The sequence below is a fragment of the Salarias fasciatus genome, unplaced genomic scaffold (genome assembly GCF_902148845.1).
Source record: "Salarias fasciatus unplaced genomic scaffold, fSalaFa1.1, whole genome shotgun sequence".
NCBI lineage: Eukaryota > Metazoa > Chordata > Actinopteri > Blenniiformes > Blenniidae > Salarias > Salarias fasciatus.
Genome location: NW_021941374.1, coordinates 74,738 through 97,724, shown reverse-complemented (window position 1 = coordinate 97,724; position 22,987 = coordinate 74,738). Strand labels below are relative to the sequence as shown.

The window sequence follows — 22,987 nt, the reverse complement described above, 5'->3', positions numbered from 1 at the left end:
ATGTGCCAGACAAATGGAGAAACAGAGCTTGTCGGTCCTATTGTAGACGATGTAGAGGTGACGCCTCTTACGCTGTAACACCTCATGTTCAAGTGTGCATTCTAATTTTCTCTTAATTCCCCCTCGCGGGTCACGTACAACCTGTACAACGAGTTCGAGTCCTGCATCGGCAGCAACATCTGTATTTGACTGAACCATTTGATCGAGTAAATTTTCAAATGCGGGGAGAATGTTATCACCATGCTGGTCAACAGTGAAAGAAACGTGCTCTCGCACATTCTCACCGACAATTTCCAATTGAACCAGGTCATTACGGTTAGATTCCGACCTGGTTCTCTCTGCAAGATGTTCGATGACTCTCATAACATTCTCGTAGAACTCTGCTAGATCTGGTACAGTCTGTGTATTTGGAAGGTTTAACGTCTGTCTTATCTCAACATTATTAAATCGATCACGCAAAATTCTTGATGCTGAAGCATCATTTTGCAAATCTGAATTGGAGCAAGATGGTTCTGAGTGGGGTAGACTGGGAGGAGGAGGAGGAGGAGGAGGAGGAGGAGGGGGAGGAGGAGGAGGAGGAGGAGGTGGAGGAGGAGGAGGGGAGGAGGAGGAGGTGAGGAGGAGGTGAGGAGGAGGAGGAGGGAGGAGGGGGAGGAGGAGGAGGAGGAGGAGGAGGGGAGGAGGAGGAGGAGGAAGGGGAGGAGGGGGAGGAGGAGGAGGAGGAGGAGGAGGTGGAGGAGGAGGAGGAGGAGGAGGAGGAGGGGGAGGAGGAAGGGGAGGAGGGGGAGGGGGAGGAGGAGGAGGAGGAGGAGGAGGAGGAGGAGGAGGTGGAGGAGGGGGAGGGGGAGGAGGAGGAGGTTCATGACTGACACTGGGGTATGATGCTGACGAATCGGAATGGTAACCAGACCCAGATTGAAATGCACTCGGTGATAAATTCACATCGTTTATTATGAATGATTCAGGATCTCGAACCAGGCACTCTAACAGAAAGTTTAAGTCTAAAATGCGCGCCATGGGGTTTTAATTTTTCTGAAATCACACTGCTCGGGGATTTTCAATCATTTATTTTTGAATGTCGTGCTTTACTGCTTCAGGATGTTTTCTTTCTTTTTTTTTTTAACAGGACAAGGCTTGCTCTAAGCGCTCATCCATGAGCCGTTGCAGATCACCGTACTGAAGATATGCTATCCCACCGCGCATGAAGCTCCAGTTCAGAACGTCGGCAGCAACTGCTTTGGCCTTCCGAAGCGCCGTGTCGAAAGCAGCATTTCTAACGATGCCGAGAAGAGTCCGGTCTTCTCCCAACTCCGTATCTCGAACAAAAAAATCTAAAAAGAGGATAGAGGAAAAGTCACGTATAGGATATATATATTCCCCAATTATGTACAGAACAGTTAGTGAGAACAAAATAAAGTACTTACCATTCACATAGTGGATGTCCGCACCATCCTGTGGTGGTGGTGGTGGTGGTACCTCAGCCGGGCCTTTAAATGAAAAGAAAAAAAAAAAAAAAATTGAATACATACATACATGTTATAAATATAAAGTTTTTCTCCACATCTCAGTCGTAAAACCTACCCCTCAGATCATCGTCAGTCTCGCTGTCATGTCCAGGATCAGCCTCAGGCTCAGACACAGTTTCGGGGTCGTGATCAGCGATCGGTGGAGATGGTGTTCTTGGAACGAGAGCTGAAAAAATAAACAGATAAATAAATTAATCAAAGGATCATTTAAGACTGAGTAAATAAATAAACAAGGAATATAGAAAGAATAAAATACATGCCTCCGAGCTCCTGGATTGTAGTAGGAGGCTCGGTCTGCGTAGGCCCTTAAAATACAGGAATAATTTAAGAAAAGGTTACACACATGCATGGCATTATTATTTTATCCCACCATCAATATTTTAAAAAAAAAAATCTTACCAGTGAGATCAACCACCTCGCTTGTATTGACAGCGGTTTCTACTCGACCAGGTGCGAACAGGAGATCTTTAATATGAAGACGATCGTCAGAAGTTTTATTTTTTATTTTAAACAAACTTAATAAACTTTAAAAAAAAAGACTTACCGGAAGTACGGAGGTTGTTGAGGTCTCCCGAGACTTGAGTGTGATCAATGTCGTCGAAACGGCTCAGAGCTAGGAGACATCAAATAATTACTTTAAAAAAAAAATATATATATATACTCATATGTACAACCAGGTATGAATCAGATCAGGTAAACCTACCCCGGGAAAAGCGAGCTCTTACTGCAGAACCAGAAGTCCCTGGAGTGTCTTCTCGATTTGGAGGAAAAACTGGAAATTTAAATAAAACAGAGATAGTGAGACCTCCATAATGTCTTGAGATCTCTGAAGATTTAAAAACAAAAAAAAAAAAATTACCCCTGGTACGGAGAGAGGATAACTCTTGTAGAGAATCCGTGATAATTGACCTATTTCTTGTCAGATTCTGACGGCCTGTGTTTGAAGGTCCTGGGACTTCACTGGCTGTCGAGGTCAGATTTCGAGTCTGATTATCGAGCCTGTCCAGCTCATCTGTCAATCGTAAAAACAAAACAAACCTCATTAGATCCCATAGACGATTATTCTCAATTAAATACAGGATTGATTTAACAATTTACCAAAATCATCCCGGGTCAGGTTAAAGTCTTCTTCTTCTTCTTCTTCAACTTAAAAAAAAAAAAAAAAAAAAAACTTAGTTAAACAGGGGTAAAAACTTGTTTAAAAAAAAAAAAGAAGTCCATTTTTGTCTGATCAAATAACATGAAATTTAAAAACCATGGTACTTACATCGAGAATGGGTCGTCGGCTCTGTGGATGATGATGATTCACCGAAGAAATTAGTCTTGTCTAGAAAAATATATTAAAATGCACTTTGTTTTCTCGCTCTCACACTTTTTCAAAGAGAAAATAATTTTCCAGTCCATTCGTCCTACCGGCCATCTTGTGGCGTTATTGACGGGGTGTTTGGTATTTTTCTCAAGCAGTGATCTTCTTCTTCTTCTCTCTCCTTCCTCGCTCTGCCTGTTGCAAGCTGAAGTGACTGACTGTCACTTATATCCGTGCTAGCTAGCTATTTTGCATTTGTTTTTTTGTGGTTTTTATGACTGTTGATCCTTCCAATAAGATCACAGGATCGGCATGAGGTGTTGGAGAGAGGTTGGGTCTTTGAGGAAGTGAATATTCTTTCTGAGGGGGAAGTGTGAGGGTGTGAAGAGAAGCCCAAAGATTCTTGTACGAATTAAAATTAGACCGGATTTACTCTTTGTGAGAAACTGATTACGGATCAAACAATACAAGATAGAAGAAAGATAGACTTATTGTCTGTCCATGGTGGTGATAGAAATTCTTCTTTGATAGGATCCACCTATAAAATATAATTACACAAACATGCTAAGACGCATGCTCACGGGTAAAGAGATGTTGAGAGAACAGTAGCGGATAAAATAAATATGTAGAACTTACTGTCTTATTTTTATTTTGTTCAGGAGGAATAAAAGATTTTATGGGGTTGTGGTACTTTGTAATGTCTTCCTGAATGTGACTGTTGAAATAGTGGAAAAAGTAGAGGATGAAAACTTAAAGATCTTTTTTTTTTTTTTTTTTTTTTTATCCTTCGGACACAGGTATCATAGTTTGTTTCTGAGAAAAGTTATGACCTGCTCACAATCAATTTTCTTCTAAGAATAGCATATAAATATTGTATCTGAACTAAACAAACTTTTTTTTTTTAAATTTTCTATCAGAGTGACCCTGTTCATAAGACAACTTCCTATGCTGTTCCCACAATCGACTCCCAGACGTCCCCTGCTCGTATGCTATCTGATAAAAGCTTTGAAGTAGACCTGTCGAACTAGATTACCCCCGTTTTATGATCCCTTCTTTTTCTTCACCTACGGAGGATGCCTGACTTCCTCAGATCAGAACCCACCCCGCTCCCATCCTCGCACCCAGACATCTCGCTCGGATGTGACTTCCTTCTACTTCCTTAAATCACGCACACCCTATGCGTCTCTGTATGGTGAGGTCTTGTTTTCTACCCAGAATCTGCAGCTGTAGCGAGCTTCAAACACTCACACCCTTACAGTACGGTCGTAAATGATCAAACAGTCAGTCAGACGGTGGGGGGAAGACTTCAACAGTATTTTTATTATTCGAGGCATAGTTTAATCAGAAATACTTCTACAAGAGTGAAATCAATCGCTACTGACTAGTAATAATACGGCTTTATCATCACCAACACATTACGCAGAATAGAACAATCCAAATTCGTCTGCAAAGCAGAATGAAGTCTGTCCACTTCATCCGAAGGACTGAGACCGAGCCCGCATTGAATGGAGAGTGAGACGGCATCGACAAACAGCGTGTACAAAGATATTATGTGGTACTTAGTTGTAGAAAGAGAATCTTTAGACAATTCGTGTACAATTCCCGCAAATACAGAGGACAGACTGGAATCGGAAGCACTCGTTATCGTGTTTTGCACCATAACCCACCATGCTGCATCTCCCCGACACGACCGGACTTGAGCATGAATTTTTTCCATGCGTTGAATTTCAGCATCGGTAATCATACTGTATGCACAACCCAGGACTCTCTTACAGATAACATTGGTTAGAAGTCTCTTCAGCTGAGAAATAACATCATCTAGCTCGATAGTTTGACTTAACAAATTCCCCATCTTTCCTCCTCCTTTTTTTTTTTTTTTTTTTTTTTTTCTTCTTCTTGTTTTTCACTCACTCTTCCAGCAGTCACTCACAGCAGAGAGTTGATCAGTGGTCACGGACTGCCCGACATCAGAGTCGTAAAAGTCGCAGATCAGCTCTGCCACTCTCCGAACAGATTTGAGCTCAAAGATCAGGGTTTCCACGATCGCTCTGATTCTCTCCTCGTCGGAACGGATTTTCCTGAGGATCAACAGCTTTTGTATGGATGGGATCAGCTTGGGTGTGAAAAGTCTGGCCATCAAGCGGTCGTAATGCTCCGAAAAATAGCCATCTGTCTCAACATCAAGACACGGGTGATGCTTCTGACTGGGGTGACTGGTTCTGCACCCGTAACAGGTCTCCTTCTGGTATCTGCCTATCACCAGGTTCAGCAGATGAAGCAAACCCAGTTTCACTGTACCGATCAGACCAGCTGAGATCCAGCCGTCGACATCATCCTCTCCAGATTCTCCAGCACTTGGAGAAGTAGGCCCTGCACCTCCCCCGGGTTTGACCAAGACCGGGGCAGCCTCCTCCTCCTCCTCCTCCTCCGCTTGCACAGGAGCGGCCTTGCCCGCCTGCACCAGACCGCGCTGATGAAGAGTTTCAAAATCACAATTGCAGGCCAGTTCCTCGTTGTTGAAGCCGGTTGTCGGGTGAGAACAGGGAGACAACGAAGATGATGATGATGATGATGAAACAGCTTCCTCGTGGCTGAGGGCATGAGGACAGTCGCACGTCAGCTCATCCTCGTTCAGGACAGAGGATGGTCCGTATGCAGAAATATTCGGGTTCTGAGAGCATGATAACAATGATGGAGAAAATGCTTGAAAGTCTTCTTGTTCTTCTTCCTGACTGAGGGTTTCAGAAAATAAAGACAGAGAGTCCTCACTCAGCAGATCAGGGTACCCCGGGTGAGGACGCTTGAACCCGGCAGAAAATCTCCTGTTGCTGTACTTCTGCATGGCTGAAGTCGAGAGAGAGCTCCTTTTTATATGTCGAGGAAGAAAAAAATAACAGATGTACTGACGCCACAACTTCTCCCACCTCTCAATAAATAGTCCTCGACGACATGTACGAGGCAGAAGGCGTGGTTTAAAACGTAAGTGTTCTTCTCACGCTAACCACGTCTCTCCAATCACGCGAGTTGTGAAACAGAGTGGTTATTTTTCCACCATTTTCTTTCATCTTCTCTATCATTGCATCAAATGGTAAGTCAAGAATCTTTCTGTATACTCCGCACTCACTGTTAAAGGTTTCCAAAACAAAACTATCTGTCGGCCGTTCGTCGTTTGACGATTGCATGCTCGCACGGAAAAACCACCGACCGCACGCCACTGTTTTAGTCTGCCATACAGCACAGAATCTCATCTTTCGCTGATCAATTTGTGAATCAGGAGACTGTGTTAAGCGGGCACAGTCTCCTGAATCTTTATCCCCCGTACACCAGCTGTGATACCTGTCAAGCAGCATCGTCAGAACACCCCAATCATTCGATGAGACAGCTGTCTGAGACGAAAAAGGCCCAAATTTCTCATTGCCGTCCAACTGATAAAGACAGAGTTCGCCAATGTCATATTTGAAGAAAAATCCCCAGCTACCTCCAACGCCGTATGAGGATAGAGACCATTCCTCATGTAACAATTCTTCCGGGGGCATCTGAGTCCGGTAAAGGTATATAACGCTCTTTTTCGGCGTAGTGCCCAACATTGAAAATTCATTAAAAATCGTGACAGGAGTTTCGCTGATGAGAGATTCCGGCTGCGTCTTCATGACACGTTTCTCCGCCATCTCCGGGTACAATATAAATTCACCCCCCTCTAACCGACTGTCTGACTCCTTCTCACCCCTTCAGATGTGTCAACACCTAACCCGTCGTAAAAACTTCAAAAGACCTCAGACGGAAGGAAGTTGGGGGGGGGGGGGGGGGAACAAATGCGCACTGGACATACGCTGGACAAATGGTGGACAAATGGCAAGGGGAGGGGTTTATTGGGGGCCATAAATCTTTCGTTTGACATATAATATCCTATCTGTCTCTCTCATGTTCTGTGGGAAGCAGGAGGTTCAGGCTGGCCACGGATTGGACGGAGGCTGATGGGACTGTCTATAAGGGGAAGACCAATCCAAGGCCGGGGCTCCACTTCTCTCTCTGGCTCCCAGCTGAACTCAGGCAGTGTGAAAATTCTGGTCTGGATGTTTTTTCTCAAAATGAGGAAAAATGACATGATCCTGATGAGACATAGTTTCACTGTCAGTCAGTCTGTTAGAGTCTAAACAGTGTGGATCTGTGAACAAAGCCAGAGTTTAATCTGTTGAAGCTGAAATATGAAGTTTAACAGTCTCTTTGTAGAGTGTCTGTTACACATCAGTCACTACTTGGACATTAAAATTCAGCTTTGAGTTGAACAGGTGAAGCTGCTGCAGCTTTAACATCAATGATGTTTCATGATTCAGTGACTTTCTTTCCTTGTAGACATTAGAAAAGCCTCAGAGCCAGGGGAACGGCCGCTCTGTGGAAAAGTCCTGCTGTGTGTCACCAAACACTGGATGGAGATCCAGACACTCCAGAATGCCAAGGAGAGAGAGACTGTGAACAACATGGGGGAGGGAGAGTCCTCCTGGGGGGAGGACAGTGTCTGCTGCTGCTCTGCAATGCCCGGGGATTGAATCTAGAGAAACAGTGAGGACAACAACAGCTGCAGTGGAAGAGTCGGAGGAGGAGAGCTGGAGAGAGCGGAGTGAGATGCTGACTTCTTCACTCATCAAACACACATTTAGTCTTCAAGTGAGGAACCCTGAGGGACAGGACGACACCCAGTCATGGAGTCTGGACATTTAAAGAGCAGCTGCAGCCTTTTTCATTCCGCTCTGACTGAAGGAGTCCTGCTGCTCAGACTTCATGATAACACTGCTGGATTAGTTGTGTTTCAGGAGGAGGCCAGAGGGGGGCGCTAAGAAAGGCCATGGAGAGGATTGTGGAGGAGCAGCAGCAGGTCAGCTGACTGACAGCACAGAGAAAAGTCTCATGTCCACAAAGAATCAAGGCCTTTCTCTGAAGCAGCGGTCTGCTGCAGTCATTTGAATCCAGGCTGAACTGTTGTCAACACAGCTGTCAACAGAGCAGGAAACAGATCAGGAAGAAAGTAGGAACAGAGCAGCAGACAGACCACCAAGAGAAGATCCAGGAGAGTCCAGGAAGAGCCGCGTTTTCATCCTCTGCTTTTCAACAAATAAACCATCAACTAAAGAGAAACTAGCCTGACTGGAAACTCTGTTTCCTGCTCTGTTGGTTCACTGCTGCTCCACCTGTGGAGTCCTGATGACAACTGGAAAACTCTCTTTACTGCTGTGACGCCAAACAACTGCTGACTGCGGCTGTTTCCTCCGTTTCCATGGAGACCAGTGGCAGCAGTTTTCTAAAGGTTGTGTTTTCAGAGGCTGTGAGCAGCGTGGTGGTGGAAAGAGGACGGAACAAGAAACAGTTCAACAGACTTTATTAGAACAAACATTGAACATGTTCCCTAATCAATCCAGTCAGGAGGGAATTCTCTGTGTTTCCTTCTAAACCAATGAAACAAAGCTCTCCAACAGGAAAAGAGTTCTCTGACTATCAGCTGACATCAAGACTTCAATCAGGAGTTTAAGCTTCAGAGAAGATGAGAAGAAAACAGAAGAAACAAGAAACCAGCTTCACTAAATATTGATCAGAATAGAGTTTTTATGAACAAAGAGGACAAATGAATCTGGACTGTTTCAAAGATTGTGTCTAAGATCTGTGTCTTAGTAGTTTGATCATTTTTACTGAGCTGCTAAACAATTAGAAATCACTGAAAGTTGAGGATTGACTTTAAAATGTGATTCAGAGGAATGAAAAACTTCACCAAGCAGAGAATTACATGACTGAACAATTCATCATTTTTCTTCTGCAGTCAGTCCAAAAGTTCTCCTGTTTTCTGTCACATGACTCAGAAATGAAGAGATTTAGTCTGGAATCACTTTGAAAATCAAAGCAGATTGGATCTGAGAGCATGAGAAGAACATCTGGACAGTTGTTTCATCACCAGTCTCACAGAAGGAGCAGATGTTGTTGATCTGAAAACGTTTTCTGAATGGTTCTTTGGATAAATCTCCTTCGGGATGGTGAAATGAGGGAGAGCAGCAGGGCTGAACGCTGAAGATCTACTGATGCTCCATGGTTCCATGCTGGACTCTCACAGCTCTTCACACTGCACCACTGACACTCAGCAGCTCTTCTGCTGCTTCCTCTGAAGAAGCTCTGCTCTCAGTAGATCTTCAGGACTCTCAGCCTCCTCTCTGCTCTCAGATCCAGCTACAGAGAGATGAGAGGAGGTGGTCAGAGTGTGTGAAGCAGTGAGGACTTCAGTCCTGTTCAGAGCAGCAGTCAGCAGCTCAGAGCTCATGAAGGACCACCACTGTCAGACCAACACAACAAGCCTGTTGCTCCTCTGATTGGCTGACTGTGTGTCCTCTGCTGTCCAATCCTGAAGCTGCTCAGCGTTCTCCTCTCACAGCCTCACTGAGAGTCAAACACTGGATCTTTGTTCTCACACTGACTGTGTTTAGTCCAAACCTGCTGAAAGCAGCATGGACTCACTCCAACCATCTACTGACCTCAGAGTCTGCAGGCTGCAGTCTGGACTCTGCTGGAGAGCAACCAGCTGCTGCACATCTGGAGACCGCAGCTGGTTGACCCTCAGGTCCAGCTCCTTCAGGTGGGAGGGGTTGGACTTCAGAGCTGAGGCCAGAGAAGAACAGCTCATCTTTGACAAACTGCAGTCCTCCAACCTGAATAAAGAGAGAAAGCAGCAGAATCAATGAGGAGGAACCAATCAGATGTATTGATGGAGAAATGAGCAGCTCCACATTACTGAGTCCTGATCAATGAGCTGTTCTGTTGTTGTGGATCTTCATCACACACAACACACTCCTCCTCATGTCCACACACAGCAGTCAGCTGCTGCTGAGCTCAGTCCACTCTCTCACTGCAGGATCAGAGTCTCAGATCACAGCTGCTGACAAACATTTCTCCTTCTACAACAGGAACAGACAGTCAACTGACCTCAGAGTCTGCAGACCACAGAGTGGACTCTGCAGAAAACCACACAGCTGAGAAACTCCTGAATCCTGCAGAGGGTTCTCACTCAGGTCCAGATGTTCCAGATGTTTCTGGAGGGAGGGGTTGGACTTCAGAGCTGAGGCCAGAGAAGAACAGCTGATCTCTGACAAACTGCAGCCCCTCAACCTGAATAAAGAGAGAAAGAAGTGAGATTAGAGGACAGAGTTTGATGCTGAAGTGACTGAGAGCTGAAGAAGGTTCAGACTGGAAGAGTTTAGAAATGTAAAGTCCAAACAGCTGAAGCCTCCAGGAGGAGAAGAGCTCTCCTCAACATGCTGCAGAGCTCAGTCCACTCTCTGTCCAAACTACATCTGGATCAACACACACACACACACACACACACACACACACACACACACACACACACACACACACACACACACACACACACACACACACACAGATTAAAGGTGGACCCAGGTTCCCAACATTCTCTGGAAAGATTGTCTCCTAAACGAAGGTATCAGAGCAGGACCCTAGACAGGTGGATTTAGTTTAGGTTGATGAAGCATTGGAGCACAGCTGCAGAGGAGGAAGAACATGAGGAGAATGATCAGATACTGGAAATGAAAAGCAGCAGGCAGTTCATCTGTGTATAATTAAGAGATGGAAAGCAGTCATGATGTTCATTGAATGAAGAACTGGTGTTGTGGTCAGAACTGGAGACACCAGATATTTTTGAGAGAAAAATGGAAGAAGTGTTACAGGAATACAGGAGAAATGGGGAAAAAAAACTGTCATAAACAAAGCATAAAATATTCATTCAAAGGACACGTAGAAGAATTTGGAAGTAGTTTTCCGGAGACGAGCAAGATAAAGCACAAATTTCAATGTGTCAGAAAAACATCATGAAAACTCAGAAGCGAGACCAACAGTGTCAAGTGTCAGAAAATAACAGAAGACTCCTCACTAAACAGGGTGACGTCTCTGTCAGTCCCGCTACTAGAGATCATGTGACGTTCAGCAAGGAACCGGTCCTTTAAACGGCTCCTCAAGAGTCGGCTCCCTTTAAACAGCCAAAGATCTCAGCCCCTTGAGAGCCCCCCCCCCGCCCTGAATTCACATGGGGCCTACTTGGCTATGTGCCGACTTGGATTTGGGCCGACTTGACTGTATCCTGCTGAAACAGACCCTGAGAAGAGAAACCAGCTGAAACAGGCACTGAGAAGAGAGCCCAGTTGAAAAACAGACTGTGAGAAGGTCATATATCCCTTCTTACTGCACACCTGCACACAATTTCACAGATATAGAGATGGGTGTTTGAACAGAGGGAGTTTTTTTTTTTTTTTGCTGGAGCGACGACTCCAGCAAAGACTCAAAGACTCACCACACACATTTCCTCCTCATGTACCATTCCACTGTTCCTCAGGAGGACCGCGCCCCGGAATAGGAGCAGTATTTAACCTGCCCCATATGCCAGAGGGCACATTCCACTATATGGAGGGCACTCTTTGTTTATTGCTCTGTCTATATATAGGGTTAGTTGGCTACTAGAGCTGAAAGATAACTTTGGACAAAATCAGAAAACATGGCGTTGATGAAGTAGGCCAAAGACTGGCGAGTGCCATCGCCACCATCCAGGAGGAAACATCATCCCTCCAAGAATACATCCAGAAAATGGCCCCCGATGACAACCCCATAATCTCAGAAGATGATAATCTGGAGTACAGGGAACGGATCCAGGACTTTGTAGACTCATACCAGTAGAACTGCCTCCAAATCAACTCAGGAAAGACAGAAGAGTTGGTGATGAATTTCCACAAGTGCGGTCTCTCATTCCCTACACCGGTGAACATCCAGGGCATGAACATTTAGAGAGTGGACTCATACAAGTTCCTGGGTGTTGCTGGGTGACTACAGTAAGACACTCTACAGTAAGGGCCAGAGCACACTCTATCTGTTCGGGAAGCTGAGGTCTTTTGGGGTTGCAGGGGACACTCTTGAAGACTTCCGGTGACTCATCACTCATGTTATTTGGTGTAGTCTACTGCGGCAGCAACATCTCAGCTGCTGATAAAAGGAAGCTTGATCTGCTGATCTTGGGAAGAATGATAGCAATCTGCCTCCCAGCTTCATTGAGGGGGCCCAGTGGCATTGAGGTCACCCCTGTGACCGGCCTCTAGATATCCACACTGGTGGCCCACCTGACCTGCCTTCCAGATGGGCCCTGTGGTGTAGAGGCCACCCCAGTGGCTGTCTCCTGGAGTTGATTCTAATCTTCTCTGTCTCTCTTATGCCCTGCAGGCTGACGTGTGACGTGTGCCAAGAATATATGCCAGAGGCACCTGTGGATGTTGTACAGTCATGGTAGTGGTAGTTTTGAGAGTCTGCTCAACCAGGGTAACTGGACTAAGTAAGTTGTTTCACCTATACTGAGGCGGCTAACGGGGAGCTTATGGCTCTGTGCAGATCGAGCTAAAGATTTATGACTATACATGCAGGTTCATTCTCCTTAATGATACTTGGCAGTACCATTCTGATCTCTGTTAACCAACAGAACCTAGAGTTGGGTTTTATCCTAAATCTATGTTGCAGAGAAAGCACAATGTGTAATGTTAAGCCCGTATTGAATGTTGGGTTTGGGAGGATGACACACACATACATTTCCTAACAAACCACCAACATTCACTCACCATCACGACCATGGTCACAAGCACCATGTATAACAACTACATTTACAGACAAGACTGTGTCCCCTGATTCTGGTACCATCGTGTGCCGTAAGGCAATGCACATACTACTAACTCCTCCAAGAGGGGCGGAAATGATCTGGTCTAACAACCAATTTCCGGGAAGAAAAGAAGCCCACCAAGTCACCTGTACCCCAGTCTGTGGATTCCCGGTCCTTAATGGGTTTCAAAGTCATATGCGACTGGATGATCTGGGCAATTGCATCTCTTCACCATCTTGCCCTACCGTACCTAGCTGATCTTCTCCACCCCTTCATCCCTTCCAGAGCATTACGGTCGGCTGACCAACGCCGTCTTGTTGTACCCAGGTCTAGGTTGAAAACCAGAGGGGACAGAGCCTTTTCTGTGGCAGCCCCGAGACTCTGGATCTCCCGTCCCCTCCACATCCGAGCAACCGAGTCTGGGGGGATTTTTAAATCCCAGCTGAAGACCTACCTCTTCTCTCTGGCCTTCAGCTAGGTCTTAGCTTGTTTCGAGCTTGTCCTTGTGTTTGTGATCGAGATGTGTTTTATTGATTGTTTTTATTAATTTTGACTTTTACGCACCTCTTTCCCTCATACTGCTCGTCCGCTGTAATCCAAGTGTCCTGAGCAGGTATCGTCCATAATTAATTCAAAACAAGGTCATTTTGTAAATTTTTTGAGCCTAAACAGTGCTATATCGTACTTCTGCAGTGCACGTCTGTGCGTGCACCCTGAACTATGGAAGCCGCGGCAGACCAAACCAGACGCTTGTGTGCTTTCAGGGACTACTGTGCTAAATTGCAAGTGTAGAAGAAGTTCCGCTATTTACACTCTGTGACCAAGCTGTGGACAATCACAAAAGTGGCTAGTTACTGTTTTAAAACTTTGAAACAACGAAAAGGAAAACAGATGGACTTCTTCTATGCTTGCAATTTAGCACAGTATTCCCTGAAAGCGCGCAAGTGTCTGGCTTGGTCAGCCGCGGCTTCCAGAGTTCAGGGTGCATGCGCAGCTGTGCACTGCGGAAGTACGATATAGCACTGTTTATGCTCAAAAAATGTACTAAATGACCTCTGTTTCGAATTAAGTATGAACGTTACCTGCTCAGGACATGTGGATTACAGCGGACGTGCAGTATGAAGGAAAATAGGCAGGTTTTGTGGACTTTATGGATCTTTTTCTCTCAGGCTCTATCGGTCCCTGTTATGCAGAAGTTTGTTGACAATGAAAATCCTTCCGGATCTCTGGCTGCTTTTGAGAGTGTTGCTCATCATGAGGGTGAGTAGAAAATGAGGCCAAATCGTTGTTTGGGTGAAATAGTCCTTTAAGTTGCCCAATGGGGGCAAATAAAGTTTTTTACTTACTTTATTTACTTTAACTGAGACAATCATGGAGTCTGACCTCAGAGTCCGCAGACGACAGAGTGGACTATGCAGAAAACCACACAGCTGAGAAACTCCTGAATCTTGCAACTGGTTAAAATTCAGGTCCAGATGTTCCAAATGTTTCTGGAGGGAGGGGTTGGACTTCAGAGCTGAGGCCACAGAAGAACAGCTGATCTCTGACAAACTGCAGCATTCCAACCTGAATAAAGAGAGAAAGAAGTGAGATTAGAGGACAGAGTTTGATGTTGAAGTGACTGAGAGCTGAAGAAGGTTCAGACTGGAAGAGTTTAGAAATGTAAAGTCCAAACAGCTGAAGCCTCCAGGAGGAGAAGAGCTCTCATCAACATGCTGCAGAGCTCAGTCCACTCTCTGTCCAAACTCCATCTGGAATCCTCCTAAACTCCTTTCAGTCCTTTGCCTCCAACAGATTCTCCCTTCAGACAGTGGACTGACCTCAGAGTCTCCAGGTTACAGTTTGGACTCTCCAGCCCAGAACACACAATCTTCACTGATGAATCCTGGAGGTGCAGGTCATTGTAACTCAGGTCCAGATGTTTCAGATGGGAGGGGTCAGAGGTCAGAGCTGAGGAGATCACTTCACAGTGAGGATCAGAGAGTCTGCAGCCAGAAAGACTGTAATGAGACCAGAGAGGACAGGACGTTATGACAGAGGACACTTTGATGGACTGTTGGACATCAGAGCTTCGCATCTTCTCTGGTTTGACTTTGATTCATGTACATATGAAGAACAGAACATGGAGTTCCACATGAAGGAGAGAACGTGGAGTTCCACATGTTTACTTCAAGTCTTGAGTTCAAGATGTTGAAGTGAAGCTGCAGAATGAAGCTGGATGTCCAGATACCCAAACCTGCACCTCTGTTCAGAGCCTCCAACCTGTCCCATTGCCCCTGCACTGTGCTCACTGTGCTCATGTTGCCCTGTTGCCCCTCACTGTGTTCATGTTGCCCTCACTGTCTCATGTTGCCCCTCACTGTCTCATGTTGCCCTCACTGTCTCATGTTGCCCCTCACTGTCTCATGTTGCCCTCACTGTCTCATGTTGCCCCTCACTGTCTCATGTTGCCCTCACTGTCTCATGTTGCCCTCACTGTCTCATGTTGCGTTGCTGTCTCTCAGCTTGGTCAGACTGCTGAGCTGTGAAAACAACACTGAGTGAAATGTTGAGCAGCTCTTCATTCTGGACCCAGTTCAGAGTTCTGCTCTCACTTTAACATCATTCAACACATTTCCTCTCAGGCTTTAGTCTGGTTGCTGCTGAGCCTCACATCACTTCTTTCATCACATGTTTACAGTGTGAAGAAGACCAAGAGAAGGTCTGCTGACTTCCACAACATGGACATTTGATTTCCAGCTGCTATGAGGGCTGATCAGATGGATTCCAGGAGGCAGCTGGAAACATTTCAGTCTCATTAGAATATTACAGACAATAAGAGATGAAATGTGAATCAGAATATGAAAGAAGACTGACAGTCCAAGTTTGAGCCAACTCTGAAAACTGAGTCTCTCTGGAGGGTAGAGGAGACTTTTTGGAACAGCACCGAATTTGTTAAAAAAAAAAAAAGGAATAAAATGTGAACATATCATCCATCTATCCATCCATCCATCCATCCATCCATACATTCATTTTCTACAGCTTATCCGGAGCCGGGTCGCTGGGGCAGCAGTCTCGGCAGGGATACCCAGACTTCCCTGTCCCCAGACACTTCCTCCAGCTCCTCTGGGAGGATCCCGAGGCGTTCCCAGGCCAGCCAAGAGACATAGTCTCGCCAGCATGTCCTTGGTCTTCCCCGGGGTCTCCTCCCAGTGGGACATGCCCGGAACACCTCCCTAGAGAGGCGTCCAGGAGGCATCCTAACCAGTTGCCACCTCAGCTGGCCCCTCTCGATGTGGAGGAGTGGCGGCTCTACTCCGAGCTCCTCCCTGGTGACTGAGCTCCTCACCCTGTCTCTAAGGGAGCGCCCAGCCACCCTACGGAGGAAGCTCATTTCAGCCGCTTGTATCTGGGATCTTGTCCTTTCAGTCATGACCTAAAGTTCAAAACCATAGATGAGGGTGGGAACGTAGATTGACCGGGAAATCGAGAGCTTCGCCTTTCAGCTCAGATCCTTCTTCACCACAACGGACCAATACAATGACTGCATCACTGCAGCCGCTGCACCGATCCATCTGTCAATCTCACGCTCCATCCGTCCTCCACTCGTGAACAAGACCCCAAGATACTTAAACTCCTCCACATGAGCCAGAGTCTCTCCACTGACCTGGAGGGGGCAAGCCACCTTCCTCCGGTCGAGGACCATGGCCTCAGATCTGGAGGTGCTGATCCTCATCCCTGTCGCTTCACACTCGGCTGTGAACCGCCACTTGCATGCTGTATGTCCGGGTTCAATGAAGCCAACAGGACAACATCATCTGCAAAAAGCAGAGATGAAATCCTGCGGTTCCCAAACCGGACCCCCTCCGTCTCCTGCACCGAGAAATTCAGTCCATAAAGATTGTGAACAGAACCGGTGACAAAGGGCAGCCTTGCCGGAGTCCAACATGCACCGAGAACAGGTCCGACTTACTGCCAGCAATGCAGAGCAGACTCCAACTCCGGTCATACAGAGACCGGACGGCCCTTAACAAGGAGCCCCTGACTCCATATTCCCGGAGCACCCCCCACACGGAACCGCGAGGGACGGGGACGAATGCCTTCTCCAAATCCACAAAACACGTGAACTGTTTGGGTTAACTCCTACGAGTCCTCGAGCACCCTATAGAGTAGGAGTGTAACGGTATTTGTATTCGTCCCGTACCGTCACGTTACGGGGGCCACGGGTCGGTACACACAATTACACGACGAATACACGAGTGAGTAAAAAAATAAAATAAAAATAAAAAAGCGAGTCCTGCTTACAACCTGACGGGGAGAACGCACTGGACACGGAAGCGCTGCGCAAAGAGTTTCTGATCGCCTCCCATGTTAAACTATCTGACTGCACGCACAGACGGGCGCAGGGGCGCGCCGCGGCTCGCGCTCCGCAGCGTGCCCGCTCCGCTTAGTTCGAGTTTTCACGCGAGCCGTGAGCGCCGAGAGCGCCATTTGTCAAGCTGGATCAAGCAGATCGGACCAGACAGGAAGTCGGAAACAGAAAAGGCAAGAGAATCTGGTCAAATTTCAAAATAAAATAAATTACATGACAATTATACCCCTTTCACACTGCAACTAGCGGGTCGACCAGTGTTTTCGACCCACTATTAATCGCCTTTTGTGTCCTTTCACACTGCCTGCAGATCCGAGTCTAAACCGCCTGCTGGCGAGCCGCGATGCTGCGTTTTCCCATGCTGGTAGTGTCCCACATTGATGACATCATCAGCGCGACGGAGCAAAGCGAAATTAAACAATTCAGCGGAACACAGTCCCCGTTACCTGTAGACGAATCTCCTCTTCCCCATGGATCCAGAGGAGCTCTCTGGTCTCGCTATCTTGCCAATACTGGGTCATCTTGATGAAGGAAATCTCACGCTGTGTCCAGAAACAACAACTAGCGCACTAACGGAGCCACTCTGCGTCGACATCATCACGTAAATTACCAGTCTCGTATAAATCTGTCACGTGAAGCCTTGGAAAGATGCTCTGGTACATTTGTGAGATTTTGTTACTTTTTCCCCACTGTACTGAAAAACGTACCGAACCGTGACCCTTACACCGAGGTATGTACCGTACCGTGGCTTTTGTGTACCGTTACACTCCTACTATGGAGGGTATGGAGCTGGTCCAGTGTTCCACGACCAGGACGAAAACCGCATTGTTCCTCCTGAATCCGAGGTTCGATTATCGGTCAAATCCTCCTTTCCAGTACCCTGGAATAGACTTTCCCAGGGAGGCTGAGGAGTGTGATCCCCCTGTAGTTGGAGCACACCCTCTGGTCCCCCTTTTCAAACAGGGGGACCACCACCTCGGTCTGCCAATCAAGAGGCACCGTCCCCGACTGCCACGCGATGTTACAGAGACATGTCAACCAAGACAGTCCCTGCACATTCAGAGACTTAAGGTAATCAGGGCAAATCTCATCCACCCCCTGTGCCTTGCCACTGAGGAGCTTACCAACCACCTCGGTGACTTCAGCTTGGGTGATGTACGAGTCCACCTCTGGGAGCTCAGCCTCTGCTTCTCCTCTACGGAAGACGTGGCGATGGGATTTAGGAGGTCCTCGAAATATTCCTTCCACCGTCCTATGATATCCTCAGTTGTGGTCAGCAGCTCCCCACCTCCACTGTAAACAGTGTTAGTGGAGTGCTTTCCCCTCCTGAGGTGCCAGAAGGTTTGCCAGAATTATTTCGAGGCCGACCGATAGTCCTCCATGACCTCCCCGAAGTCCTCCCAGATCCGGGTTTTTGCCTCCACTACCACTCGGGCTGCAGTTCGCTTGGCCTGCCGGTACCTGTCAGCTGCTTCTGGAGTCTCCTGAGCCAACAAGGCTCAATAGGACTCCTTCTTCAGCTTGACAGCCGCCCTTACTTCCGGTGTCCACCACCGGGTTCAGGGGTTGCCGCCACAACAGGCACAGGAGACCTTACGACCACAGCTCCGGGGAGTTGCTTCAACAATGGAGGTGGAGAACATGGTCCACTCAGAATCAATGTCCCCAGCCTCCCTCGGGACATGAGCGAAGCTCTTCCGGAGGTGGGAGTTGAAAACCCTGCTGACAGAGGGTTCCACCAAACATTCCCAGCAGACCCTCACAACACGTTTGGGCACGACAACACGTTTGCCAAGTCTGTCCGGTTTCCTCCTTCACCAGCGAATCCAACTCACCACCAGGTGGTGATCGGTCGACAACTCTGCCCCTCTCTTCACCCGAGTGTCCAAGATACTCGGCTGGAGATCAGATGACACGACAACAAAGTCGATCATCGACCTCCGAACTAGGGTGTCCTGGTGCCAAGTGCATTTACGGACACCCTTGTGCTCGAACATGGTGTTTGTTATGGACAAACTGTAACTAACACAGAAGTCCAATAACAAAACACCACTGGGGTTCAGATCAGGGAGGCCGTGCGATCCAATCACCCCCCTCCAGGTCTGTTGCTGCTCACGTGAGTGTTGAAGTCCACCAGTAGAACAATAGAGTCCCCAGTCGGAGCACTGTCCAGCACCCTTCCCAGGGACTCCAAGAAGGCCGGGTAATCTACACTGCTGTTCGGCCCGTAAGCCGAAACAGCACTGAGGTACCTGTCCCCGACCCGAAGGCGCAGGGATACAACCCTCTCGTTCACTGGGGTGAACTCCAACACATGGCGGCTGAGCTGTGGCACTATAAGCAAACCCACACCAGCCCGCCGCCTCTCACCTCGGGCAACGCGAGAGAAGTGGAGAGTCCAGCCCTTCTCGAGAGGTTGTGTTCCAGAGCCCCGGCTGTGTGTGGAGGTGAGCCCGACTATATCTAGCCGGTATCTCTCAACTTCCCTCACAAGCTCGGTCTCCTTCCCCCCCAACGAGGTGACATTCCATGTCCCCAGGGCTAGTCTCTGTATATGGGGATCGGGTCGCGGGCACCCTGCCGTCGGCTGCCACCCAATCCACATTGTACCCGGCCTCTACGGTTTCCTCGGTGGGTGGTGAGCCCACCGGAGGTCAGGTCCACATTGCCCCATCGTGCTGAGCCCAGCCACCAGGCACTCGCTTACGAGGCCCAGGCCTGGCTCCAGGGTGGGGCCCCAGCTGCGGCATACCGGGCGACGTAACGACCTTTGTTGTCTTTCCTCTCATAGGGGTTTTTGAACTGCTTTCAGTCTGGCTCGTCACCGAGGACCTGTTTGCCATGGGAGACCCTATTAGGGGCATAAAGCCATAAAAAAGCAACATAGATCCTGGGATCATGTGGACTCTCAAACTCCCCCACCACGTTAAGGTGGCAGTTCTAGAGGGAGTTTATCATATCAATTCTGATCAATTCTGATTAATTACAGTATCAAATGAAACACCATGGTGCAAAATTGAGCCATGAAAAGCTGAATAATAATCATGTCATAGTCTGAGACAGCAGATCAGACAGTGGACTGATGGGTTCTTCGGGACAGATCATTGAGGATCATCTCCACAGAGGAACTACAGGAACTATTTTCTACAAACATCACTGAGACATTGATCATGAGGACATGTGGACTCACTCAGCCTTCCTGCAGTTCTTCACAGCTGAGATCAGTCTCCATCGTCCCTCCTCTGATGTCTTGTATTCCTTCAGGTCCAACTCCTCCAGGACCTGGTCTGACATCTGCAGCATGTAGGCCAGAGCTGAGCAGTGGATCTCAGAGAGTTCCTTCTCTGATCTGTTCTCTGACTTCAGGAACTCTTGGATGTCCTGATGGACTGAGAGGTCCTTCATCTCCGTCAGACAGTGGAAGATGTTGATGCTTCTGTCAGGAGACACTTCCTCACTGTTGATTTCCTTCAGGTTCTGGATGACACTCTGGATCGTCCAGACATTGACCTTTATATGACCCAGCAGACCTTCTAAGAGTCTCTGGTTGGATTCCAGAGAGAGGCCATGAAGGAAGCGGACAAACAGGTCCAGGTGGCCGTTCTGACTTCTGAGGGATTTCTGTAGGACGAGCTTCAGGAAGGCATCCAGAGACGGTAAAGTGTCATGTTCTCTGATGAAGGTCTTCAGCTCGTCTGTCTTCCTGTTGGTGAAACAGTGGAACATGAAGACTGCAGCCAGAAACTCCTGAACAGTCAGATGGACGAAGCTGTAGACCGCTTTCTGGAAGATCACAGACTCTCTCTTGAAGATCTGAGTACAGATTCCAGAGTACAGCGAGGCCTCAGTCACATCCAGACCACACTGCTCCAGGTCTTCATGGTAGAACAGGATGTTTCCTTTGTCCAGATGTTCCAAGGCCATCCTGCCCAGCTTCAGAAGAAGCTCCCTGTCAGCCTCCGTCAGCTCCTGTGGACCCGTCTCAGGTCCTTCATGGTACTTGAGCTTCTTCCTGTGTGTCTGAACCAGCACAAAGTGGGAGTACATGTCAGTCAGGGTCTGGGGCAGCTCTCCTCTCTGCTCGCTGCTCAACATGTGCTCCAGAACTGTAGCAGTGATCCAGCAGAAGACTGGGATTCCACACATGATGTGGAGGCTCCTGGAGGTCTGGATGTGGGAGATGACTCTGCTGCTCAGCTCCTCATCACTCAGCCTCCTCCTGAAGTACTCCTCCTTCTGGGCGTCAGTGAAGCCTCGCACTTCTGTCAGTCTGTCCACACATGTTGGAGGGATCTGATGGGCCGCCGCCGGTCGGGAAGTGATCCAGACCCGAGCCGAGGGCAGCAGATCCCCCCGGATGAGGTTAGTGAGCAGCAGGCTGACTGAAGACTGCTGGGAGACGTCCAGCAGCCGCCGGCCGCCGCTGAAGTCCAGAGAAAGTCTGCTTTCATCCAGGCCGTCAAAGATGAAGAGCAGCTTGCAGACGGCCAGCTCCTCTGCCGTCAGCTTCTGGAGCGTGGGATGGAAAACAGCCAGCAGCGAGAGGAGGCTGTACGGCCGCTCTCCCAGCAGGTTCAGCTCCCTGAAGGAGAGCACCACCAGCACCCCCACATCCTGGTTCTCCAGGCCCTCGGCCCAGTCCAGACTGAACTTGTGCACCGAGAAGGTTTTTCCGCTGCCGGCCACGCCGCTGGTCACAACCACTCGGATGTGTGTGTGCTGCTGGGCCGAGGCTTTGAAGATGTGCTGACACCTGATGGCAGTGTGATGGAGGCTCTCCTTCCTGGAAGCTGTCTCCAGCTGCTGCAGCTCAGGTTCCCTCTGAAGCTCCTCACTGAGTCCCTCTGTGATGTGGAGCTCAGTGTAGATCCTGTTGAGGAGGCTTCCTCCTCCTGCTTCATCACTTCCTTCAGTCACACGTTCACATCTGCTCCTCACACTCTTCTTATGTTCTTCTAGAAGCTGCTGCAGACCCACACCTGCTCACAGACAACAACAACAATCACACTGCACACAAACAACAAGCTTTCATGTCTCTACAACACAACAACAAGTCCAGTGAAGACAGACCAGTCCCTCAGCAGACACATGTCCACTCTTACTTAGTGCAGCGGCGCTTCTGGATCTTTCTGGCTGCTCCTCACACACATCAGTCCTCTTCTTCTCTCTGTGGACACCAAGCAACATTTACTCTGAGCAACACAACACAAAAATCCAGCTTCAACTCTCACACTGCTTCACAATCCTGGAGCTGAATCTGAAAGGGAGCTCAACATCTCTCACTCTGCATTGGAGGAAATCAAAGAAACTAAGAGTTTCTTACTTTGTGTCTGAAGGTCCAGGTTCAACACTGAAGTGTGGTGGAAAGTCTTTGGACCCGTCACTCTTCAGAGACAACCTGCTGGATCCTGAAGACTCTGTTGTGTGTCTTCACACACACACACACACACACACACACACACACACACACACACACACACACACACACACACACACACACACACACACACACACTCAGGTTGGTTGGAGATGGACCATGACTAAAGTCAACAGAATAAATAAGAAATATTATAACTGGTTGAACAAAACATCAGATCTGCTCTCTGTCCTGAATATCTGAGCTCAGTAACAGAATCTCTGACTCCTCTCTGCTCTCACTGTGTTGTCCTCACGTTCCCCATCAGTGTCTCTCTCTGCTCTCACTGGGTCTCATTTATGTCTCTCTTGAAACAGGGCCAGTCTGAGCGGTGTCCTATGACAGGACTCATGTGAGATTTATGAATCTTTCAGACTCTCGTCTTCAATAAACTCTTCCATCTTGATTCACCCTGTACAGTTTGCTTTCTGCTCTTGAGCCTCAGACCGTCTCACCATAACAGTAAAACTATCACCAAATCCAGTTTAATTTAATATTTTCCGGAGAAAATTCAACAACAGCGTCCTTTGACTTTAGTTCACGATGCGGTAAACCATTTCAGCAGAAATCAAAAGTAGCTGTGAAACATTTCCTCAAAGCAGATGAGGCTTGGTGAAAAATACTGATAAAATATTCCTTTCCAACAGCATGAGGATCCAGCACACTGTAAGATAGAGAAAGCTTTTTTCATTTAATCTAC

The 22,987-nt window shown here is 47.8% G+C and overlaps 1 protein-coding gene and 2 long non-coding RNA genes across 3 annotated transcripts; all 3 read right to left on the bottom strand.

Moving 5' to 3' along the window:
* Positions 1-1,110: 1,110 nt before the first annotated feature.
* LOC115385071 (uncharacterized) lies at positions 1,111-1,694 on the bottom strand. The gene is made up of 3 exons (XR_003931025.1): positions 1,582-1,694; positions 1,425-1,487; positions 1,111-1,331 (listed from the first exon to the last, which is right to left on the bottom strand). It is a non-coding gene; the product is annotated as an uncharacterized LOC115385071 (long non-coding RNA).
* A 101-nt stretch (positions 1,695-1,795) lies between these two features.
* On the bottom strand, positions 1,796-2,937 carry LOC115385074 (uncharacterized). Its single transcript, XR_003931026.1, has 7 exons — positions 2,794-2,937; positions 2,625-2,672; positions 2,386-2,538; positions 2,230-2,298; positions 2,071-2,139; positions 1,926-1,991; positions 1,796-1,831 (listed from the first exon to the last, which is right to left on the bottom strand). It is a non-coding gene; the product is annotated as an uncharacterized LOC115385074 (long non-coding RNA).
* A 6,415-nt stretch (positions 2,938-9,352) lies between these two features.
* LOC115385073 (NACHT, LRR and PYD domains-containing protein 12-like) lies at positions 9,353-21,842 on the bottom strand (the record flags this gene model as incomplete). The annotated part of the gene is made up of 6 exons (XM_030087163.1): positions 9,353-9,518; positions 9,793-9,975; positions 13,904-14,086; positions 14,341-14,505; positions 18,039-18,100; positions 20,067-21,842. Coding segments are annotated over 6 exons (2,535 nt in total), but the record flags the coding sequence as incomplete, so codon positions are not given.
* Positions 21,843-22,987: the final 1,145 nt, after the last annotated feature.